This window comes from Cystoisospora suis (genome assembly GCF_002600585.1).
Source record: "Cystoisospora suis strain Wien I chromosome Unknown contig_9188, whole genome shotgun sequence".
NCBI lineage: Eukaryota > Apicomplexa > Conoidasida > Eucoccidiorida > Sarcocystidae > Cystoisospora > Cystoisospora suis.
This window is the reverse complement of record NW_027161966.1, coordinates 1-8,862: the sequence shown is the minus strand read 5'-3', so window position 1 is coordinate 8,862 and position 8,862 is coordinate 1. Positions and strand designations below refer to the sequence as shown.

Genomic DNA, 8,862 nt, shown 5'->3' with positions numbered 1-8,862 from the left:
TAGCTCCGAAGAGACAGGAGACATCAAGTATTTGGCCTAAGATAAAGTCATTGGGGGGGCGAACTGTGACTGTAGCTAACTCGTAGCCTGTACTTCCCACCTTCTGAATCTTCCCTAATAAAGGCCTCTTCACAAAACGCGGTCGACGCTTAGGATAGTCTATGAGAAAGAAAGAAAGAGNNAGAGGATCTCCTGAAACAAGAGAGATAATGGGTGAGAGAAAGAGAGGGACAGACGAACTACACGAAAACGCACAAACGACCAGTGTCGGTCAAGAGAGAGAGAAAGAGAAGAAAAGGAGACAGAGCGAAGAATGAAAAGAAAGAGAGAAAGACCTCTCAAAGAAAACAAGACGCACAGAAAGCACCGATAAATGAGCTAAAACGCTGTGGTACATGCCTTATCACTGGAGAAACTGTGACTTCGTGTTTGTCTCTTGTAGTCATCGTAAAGAAAGAGGCTTTTTACCCTACGGGGTGTATATACACCTGAAATGCTCGGACATACTTCAAACACCCCGTCCGCATCGACTGAAAGAGTTCGCCTCGTCTTCTAAGATCATCTTCGTGTATAAGCAAAACATCTCTATGGTAGTCCATATCCCAGAAAGGAATACAAATGTACACATGAAAAAGAAGAAGAAGAAAGATGAACAGAAGTCTTCCGAGTGGCGAGAGGCTAAAGTGAAGATGTAAAACAAGAGGAGAGAGAGAGAAGCGAAAAGAGAGGGAGACGAGACAGGGATGCATGATGCAGAAAAAGGAGGTATACATTGACTGCGACTCTGTGTGTCTGTGTATGATCTCTCTGGCGAAAAGAAAGAGAAAGGAAGAGAGGTCTATGAAGGTGTAGAGTACCAAGCGTTGGTCGTCTCGATCTCCCTACATGAATGGTAAGAGATATGTGACGCTGTACAGCTCCTCATAAACAGATTACCAATACACTACTTCCACAGACGACATGTACCTGTCTTCAGTCTATACATCTTTAATGTATCTATCTACCTTCCACCTACCTATCTCTCTATCTTTAAACTGTTCACTTTGATCTCTCTATCTATCTGCCCCCGTAGTCTATTTATCTACGGTAAGTTTTAGAGAGAGAGAAAGAATGGCTAGAAGGAGAAGAGAAGGGAAGGGAAAGAAGAAGAAGAGAAAGTCCAATATGTATTGAACGTTAAGATACCGTAAGAGACGACAGCCTTTCCATATTCCAAAAACTCGACAAGAGTAGCAGGGAGAATCTGAAGAAGCGTAACGGGCTCAGCTTGACCATCTGGCGCAAAGCATGCAGTCATATCAACTTTCCTAGCAAGAACTTCAATCTACACACGCAAAGACAGACAGAAAAGAACACACGCAGACAGACAGAGAAACAAACAGACAGACAGATCTATAGATAGACTGACCTATCTATCTATACATATATATATATATATATATGAAGAGATGTAGAGGGATCGGTACGGTGTATGTACACTCCGGAGGTGTTTTTGAACAGACGACGAACGACTCGAATATACGACCATCAGAAGCAGAAATCTCTCCTTTCACATCTATCCAAGTAAGAGAGGTTCTCAACGTCGTGACGATGAAAATGACGGAAAAGTTGTGAAGTTTCTTCTCGAGCTTTTATTTGAGAAGAGACGCCAGATGTCTCCTATAAGAAACGAATTCACAAGACGGCCATGTGCCCAGACGCCAGGTGTATATACAGCTGCCTGTGCCAAAACCAGGTGTACATACACCTGCCTACAACCATACAGAGCTGTGTCAAGATGAATTCAGGTGTATATACAGCCGTGAACACATAGTAAATGAAGGAAGAGGAGAGCTCCAACTAGACAAGAAATGAGGAAAGAATCTCCACAGTCGCTGTAGCACTCATTCCTGCCTCTTCAAGAAGAAAAGTTGCCAGAGAAGACTTGCTCTTCAGCTAAAGAGACGATGAGGCATTAGGAGAAAGGAAAGAAAGTGTGAGAAAGAAAGAGTGAGAAGAAGGAGTGAGAGAGAAAGAAGAGACTTACAGTAGGCTTTTGGTCGGGCCACTGAATGTCAAAGAGATAGTCTCGTGGGTCATCTGGAGACCTCAGCCCTAAATACTTCGAGAAAAGGCGCGAGACATCCGACACGGGAGACAGAGACAGGAAAAGGAGATGAAGACTTACCACCATTCACGCTTATATATAGATGTAGATGTATATCCACCTCACCTGGCTAGCTTAGGTAGGAGAACCTGTCAGATACTGCCGCTTAGATGAAAGTCTATAGAGCGATAGACCTTCATATAAACAGAAATACACAAACACATGTAAGACCAGGTAAATCTTCTTTCCTAAGAAAGACACATTTGATCTAAACATAGATGTAGGACGCGTGTTCAGTAAGTCAGTCGATAGAAGCAAAGCCAGTACATGCATCTTCACACAGACACTCTCGCCGTGTAGTCCATCTCTCTCTCTACTTGTATATATACATGTGTGGTATAGCCGTCATTCATAGCGAAGACTCATATGGAGTCCGTATATAAACATGAAGAGAGAGAGAAAGAGAGTTAGAAAAGGAGGTTATGAAGGTGAGAAGGATCAATACAGTCACTACGTCTCTGCGTATGACGATTAGTCATTAAAACACTCGAGATGACAGGGGTGCGCCGTGAAACATTCTCCACAGAGGAGAGGAAGAAGAAAGATAGCTATTTCGTTGGCCACCCCAGAAGAGAGAAGAGAATTCCCAGAGACATCTGTCAAGAGAATTCTGCCAAGAGACTGACTGGTCTACCGAAGAGAAGAAGGAAAAACCCCAAAAAGGGTCTCTTTCTCTATTTGGATATACTGCCTGCTCTAAGGGGATACCTTCTTAACCATGTAGAGAGATGTAGAAGACGTCTTCTCATACGGTTTCTCCGGCTTATATTCGGAGAACGAAAACAGAGAGGAAGAAGAAGAAGAAGAAACAAACGGATGATGACCCATCATACAGGAAGAGAATCGAAGCAACTTTTCAGAAGGATGGAGAATGTGAGAAGGAGAGAGACTGAGAGAAGAAGTCGAAGAAGAGAAAGAGAGATGAGAGAAAGGCATGGGACTTTCATTGATAGCCGAGGCAGAAGAAGAGGTTCTTAAATTTGGAGATGAAAAGGAAGAAGAAGAAGAAGAGAGGGAAGGAGAAGAGATAGCGAGAAGAGGTAACGAAGAAGGCAGGAAAGATAAATGACGAGAGAAAGAAGGACTGTAAAGGTTAACATTGAAGGGAGAAAGAGAAAAAGAAGCGGACGTTACTGAGGGATCAGAGAAAGAAGAAAAAGAGGTAGAGATAGAGAAAGGATGGAAAAGAGAAGAGGAAGAAGACAAGCGAGCTGGCCTAAGAGAAGCTATAGAATATGGTCGCGGAACAAGACAGAAAGAAGGAGAAGAAAAGAAGAAGAAAAAGGAAAGAAGAAAGAAAAGCAAAGCGGTGATGAATCGATAGGCCTGCATCATCTTCTTTCTCTCTTCAAGAAGGTCCCATCCATGAAAACATACACACGTCAAACTCATTCCGCTACATACACCGACAATGTCTTCTTCTCTATCTCTCTCTTTCTCCCTCCAGATTTGCTCTATCTCTATCGCTCTATCCCCATCTCTCCTTTTTTCTGTTCTCTTATCTCTCTATCTCTATATGTCTCTGTCTCCCTCTCGTGGCACTGCGAGACGTGAAGAAAGATGAGAGGATGAAAGAAGAGAAGAAGAGGAGCGAGAGAAAGACATAGAAGTAACACACATCTTATCCAAACTGAAGAGAAGAGGAAAGAAGACCGCATAGAAGCATGGAGACAAACAGACAGAGGCGCCTCAAGAAAAAGAAGAAAAGTGGAGAATGAGAAGAGCGCGAGAGAGACAGAAAGAGAAAGCCTGGTAAGATTTCTCCCATGGGTAAAGTTGGGCTAGGAAAGCAGAAACACAGAGAAGGCCAGAGAAATGACGCATATGAAAGAAGAAGAACTCTCGATCTTCCTGGGACGGTCAAAAAGAAAAGAAGAGGAGAAAAAAGGGGCTGAAAGAAGAGAGAGAATCTGCTCCTCTCCTTCTTCACCTTCTCCCGTACCTGAGAAGGAAGTTCTATAGAAGTCTTTCATATAGCTTCATCTTGTTCTTTTCTCTTTCTCTATAGAGATAGATATCTCGATGTATCTTCAATACATCGATTCTCTTTCTTCCTGTCTCGAGGTTCTTCTTTTCGGAGTTGTCTTGAAGTGTCTTGACACCCGGTGCTGTTGACAGAATCTTGTTCTTCTCGAGTGCATGCGCATGCAGGGGAGAAAGAAATCGACGGATAATACATAGAAAGAAATCTTGTATCGGCTTTCCTTCTCTTTTCGTAATTCAGCCTCTTCTTCTTTCTTTCTGTCTCTCCTCTTTCATCACGTTGTTGTATTCTTCTCTCTCTGTTTCGAGTGTACATACACCCTACTGCTTCTGCTGCATGCATGCATGCAAACCCAAGAAGTCCCGGAGCGCCTGGAGATGTATGTGCGCGTAACAGATAAAAACTCCGAAAGGAGAAAGAAGTAAAGAAAAGAACCTCTTCCCTTTTCCTCTTTCCTTCTCATCTCTATTGCTTTGTAAATGTCCAGTTTTCTTCTCTTTCTCTTCTCCTGTCTGTTCTCTTCTTTCTCTCCTCAGTATCGAAGTTGTTTCTCCTTCTCGAGATATCTCCAGCTCTAGATATCGTCATCATCTTTACATTCTTCTCTATGGACCTCGCTCTTCCTTTAAACGGGGAGCTTTATCCCCTCTGCTGATCTCTCTGTTTTCCTGCCTATCTATCTTTCAGTCTGTCTTCTCTGCTTTCTCTATCCTCTTCTCTTGTCGTTTGTCTTTCGATCTGTGTATCTGTCTCTCTCTAATCTATCTCTCTTTAATCTATCTCCTTTCTCTTCTCTGTAAGAAGAGCCCATCTTCTTCATCTCCCCCTCTCCCTCTCCTCATTCTTTCTGCAATCGCATACACCGCTCATCTCTCTCTCTCCTTTCCTCTGCTTTTCTTTCTTTTCTTTTTTCTCCTGTCAGAAAGAAGCTTCGGGAAGGGGAGGCTGAGAAGAAGAAAACTCGCATAGCTTTGCTGCCTTGCCTCTCTCTCTCTTCTCCTTTCTGTCTCTATCTCTCTGTTTAACCGCCTGTATCTGTCTATCTTTCCTTCATCCTTGTTTCTCTCAGGAACGGACTGGCCTCTCTTCGCCTCTTCTTTTCTCTGTCTCTATACTTTTTCCACAGATATGTCTCTCTGTCTAGGTTGTCTTGTATCTAACTAGTTGTCTATCTGGGACTTGTCTACCTCATTGTCCTCTCTTCTTCAGAAGATACAAGAATTGTGAAGAGAGAGAGAGATAAAAGAAGATTTGAAACAGATCTATCAAAGAAAGATACAGACAGAAACAAGAAACCTTCATTAGCTTTTGCCTTTCCTTTCTTCTCTTTTTATCTTCCTCTCTGTCTGTCTTCTTTCCCTACACGTCCGCATCTGCCTCTCTACCTCTTTGCTCCCTTCTCTTCTTTCCTCTTCTCTTTTCTTCTTCTTCTTCTTTTATCTATCTTAAGAAGCACTATGGCATCTGGACTGGGGTATCTCTTCAGCGGATCTTTATCTCCTTCTTCTTCTTCCTCTCTTCGGCATAATTCACTTTCTTCTTCTTCTCCCTCTTCACCTGTCTCTACTTCTTCTTCATTCGAGCCAAGTATCGATTCTCCCTTACCTTCTTCTTCTTCTTTGATCAATCAAGAAGAGGAGGAGAAGAAGAAGAGACCGTGGTTTATCTCTCTTCTTCCGTCGGTCTTCTCTGAGAATCCTCTCTTCAATGCAGGGGTCGGCCTTGCTCTTCTAGGTAAAACAAGAGGGATCAGAGCCAATTAGATCAAAGAGATAGATACAGTGAATGACTTAGATACATACATAGAGCTAGATAGATTAAAGATAGATACATACCAGATTCAAGATAGGTTGCAGATAGATAGAATAAAGATAGATACGTAGATAGAAGGGAAGAAACCTTAGATCGTTCGCGAGGTGTTGCTTCTTTTCTTCTTCGTCTTTCTCTCTTTCTTTCTCTCTTTCTTGTGTATCCTTCTATCTCTTTTTCATTTGACGTTCCTTGTCTATATCTTCTTCGATCTAAGAGACGTCACTCTCCTTCTCTCTAACTTTCTAAATAGATCTATGTGTGTATAGCATGCCGCTGTCTCTGTCTCTGTCTCTCTGTCTCTGTCTCTGTCTCTCTGTCTCTGTCTCTCTGTCTCTTATCTGTAGACAGGATGTCTGCAGTCTCTGTTGGTTTAGGCTTTTCCTTCCTCTTCTTTCTATACTCACAACTTTTCTCTTTCCTTGCCATTCTTTCTTCTTTTTTCTTCTTCTTCTCCCCATCTTCTTGCACTTTCTTCTTTTCTCCTTCTTTCTTTCTTTCTCCTATATTCTCTGTCCTTCTTCTTCTCTCTCTCCCCTCCCTGCACCCTTCAGTGGCTTTTTTCTTTCTCTTGTCCTCTATCTCTCTCTTCTTCTTGTCCGTCTTGTAGGGGCTGGAGCTTCTCTGGTAAGGCGTGGAGGCGAGGGCCTTCGGCACGTCGCTCGTCGCCGTCTTTTCACTTCTCTAGAAATTTCCGTGAGAGACCCTGCCTATCCTTGGGTCATGCAATGGCTCGTACAAAGGTACGTACCCACTCCTCACACACATAGATTAAAGATAGATAGATTAAAGATAGATAGATAGATTAAAGAGACATAGCTAGGTATATGCATTCATAGGTATTCGTCCTTGGGGTTCTTCTTTCATTCTTTTTCTTATTTTTCTTTCGCTTCACCTATTTCTTCATGCTTCTTACTTATCACCTACATAAGAGTGCTCTCGGTATATCTATCTGCTCGTCTCCATGTTACGTGTGCGCATATTATATATATATATGTATGCACGTATATGGTGGAGCGCTACATGTAGTAGGCCGAGGCACAACCTCACATCCTACCTGTCGATCTTCAATCTAGCTATCTCTCTTCAATCTGTCTGCCTATCCGTTTATCTTTCATCTATTTATCTATCTTGGATCTATGAAAACATCTATCTCTCTTTAATCTATCTCTAATCTATGTATGTCTCTTTAATCTATGTAAATGGTGTGGGCCAGATGTCTGTACAGACAGACATCTGTCTCTCTGAGGTGAAGGGTTCGATACCGAGGGGGAGCCGTTTCATTCTTCGTTTCTCCTCGTTACTGACTGGCTTCTTCTCCTCTTTTCTTTTCTTCTTTGTTAGAGGTCGCATGTCGCATCATTTAGGTGTATGTACAGAGTACTGTAAAGACAGCGCAGGGAATGTCGAGGCCCTCTTCAACTTCGTACCAAGCCCAGGTAAAATGCAAAAAACATAAAGCCTCGCCTTATAGAAGAAGAACAAGCAAGAGAGAGTTTAAGAGCTCCGGCCTTGTACGGACATTTAGAGAGAAGGAGAGCTAGAGGTGTTTAGGTATGTATGTATCTAGGAGAAGTGTAGAGATAGAAAAGCCGCCTCTGGATGGCGAGAAGAAGAGTGTGTCTATGTGAGAGAATGAGTGAGCTATAAGGATAGGTCATGAAATAGCTCGTCCAGAGATCTATCTCTAGACACCTACTCCTGTGTATTAGGTGTGTTGAGCTGCGGCATGAGTTGAAGGAGGTGGGGCACATCGACAATCGATCTCTAGAGACACTGAAGAGCCAAAGAGACATCCCCCACCCACATGGCACCTCCACCCCACATGGAGACACTCACAGAGATCTACTCCCCTCTACAAAAAAGGCACATATATAGATACATGCATATATATATATATATAGAGAGAGAGATATTCCTATATATAGATATACATACATATATATGTGTGTATGAGGCTATGTGTAGCAGGAAGCTTCGTGTCTCGTTAATGGTCGGTCGATGCAGGGCAGGGTGGGGTGGACGATTTTTGAGTAGATTCAGCAGCTTAGCGGTAGATATCTCGATGTAGACATTTCATAACTAGGGAGATCGCGAAGAGCTTTCTGCTATGGGGTGATCGGATAGACGACTTGAGGGTTTGTTCTTTTATAGGTGGAAGCTCTCTTAGCTTTCTTTTCATAGCTCGCTTCTGAATCGATGCAACTCTTCTTCTTCTTCTCTTGTTCTCTCTCCTCCTTTCCTGATACATACATCTGTATTAAGCCATAGAGACATCACATACACATCGCACCTTTTCTTCTTCCTTCTTTCCTTTTTGCTTCCTTGCTTTTTTTTTCCCTCTCTCTCTCCACCCAGCAAACGTTTCCTATGCATCTCTCTGTCTCTCTTTCTCTTCCTCTCTCTCCCTCTATATTTGGTGGTCTGTGCCTATCCTCTTCTGTCTTTTCTTTTCCTTTCTTCTCCCCCCCCCGTCATATCTCTCACTTTGGATCTCCTAGGTCGCCATGTGCTGCGATATAAGAAGTCTTTCGTTGTAGTAGAGAGATCGAGGTCGGGCGAAATTCTCGATCTGCAGACAGGAACCCCCTGGGAGACGTTAACTCTCCACACACTCTCTCTTCAGCGACATATCCTTAAGGAAATCGTAAGAGGAAATTCCAGCAGCAGTGCATCCTCACTAAGAAAAAAAATACAAAAGACATCCTACCCCCTAAAGAACGAACACACCCACACACTCTCTATCTCTCAAAACATATATCTAGCAATCTCATCTGCCGTCTCTTTCCTTCTATCTCTCTCTCCCTATATCTGTATATGTATGTATGTCTGTGTAGGTATGTATGTATATCTGTATATGTATGTATGTCTGTGTAGGTATGTATGTATGTGTATGTATGTATATCTGTATATGTATGTATGT

At 42.7% G+C, this 8,862-nt stretch overlaps 2 protein-coding genes across 2 annotated transcripts; one reads left to right on the top strand and one right to left on the bottom strand.

Annotated features, from left to right (window-relative positions):
* Positions 1 to 12: 12 nt before the first annotated feature.
* CSUI_010993 (50s ribosomal protein l3) lies at positions 13 to 4,199 on the bottom strand (the record flags this gene model as incomplete). Its single annotated transcript, XM_068071094.1, has 4 exons — positions 2,855 to 4,199; positions 2,027 to 2,101; positions 1,186 to 1,324; positions 13 to 159 (listed from the first exon to the last, which is right to left on the bottom strand). Coding segments are annotated over exons 1-4 (1,044 nt in total), but the record flags the coding sequence as incomplete, so codon positions are not given.
* Positions 4,200 to 4,553: 354 nt separating this feature from the next.
* CSUI_010992 (bcs1 family) lies at positions 4,554 to 8,586 on the top strand (the record flags this gene model as incomplete). Its single annotated transcript, XM_068071093.1, has 4 exons — positions 4,554 to 5,864; positions 6,550 to 6,682; positions 7,284 to 7,378; positions 8,441 to 8,586. Coding segments are annotated over exons 1-4 (651 nt in total), but the record flags the coding sequence as incomplete, so codon positions are not given.
* Between the last annotated feature and the right edge of the window lie 276 nt (positions 8,587 to 8,862).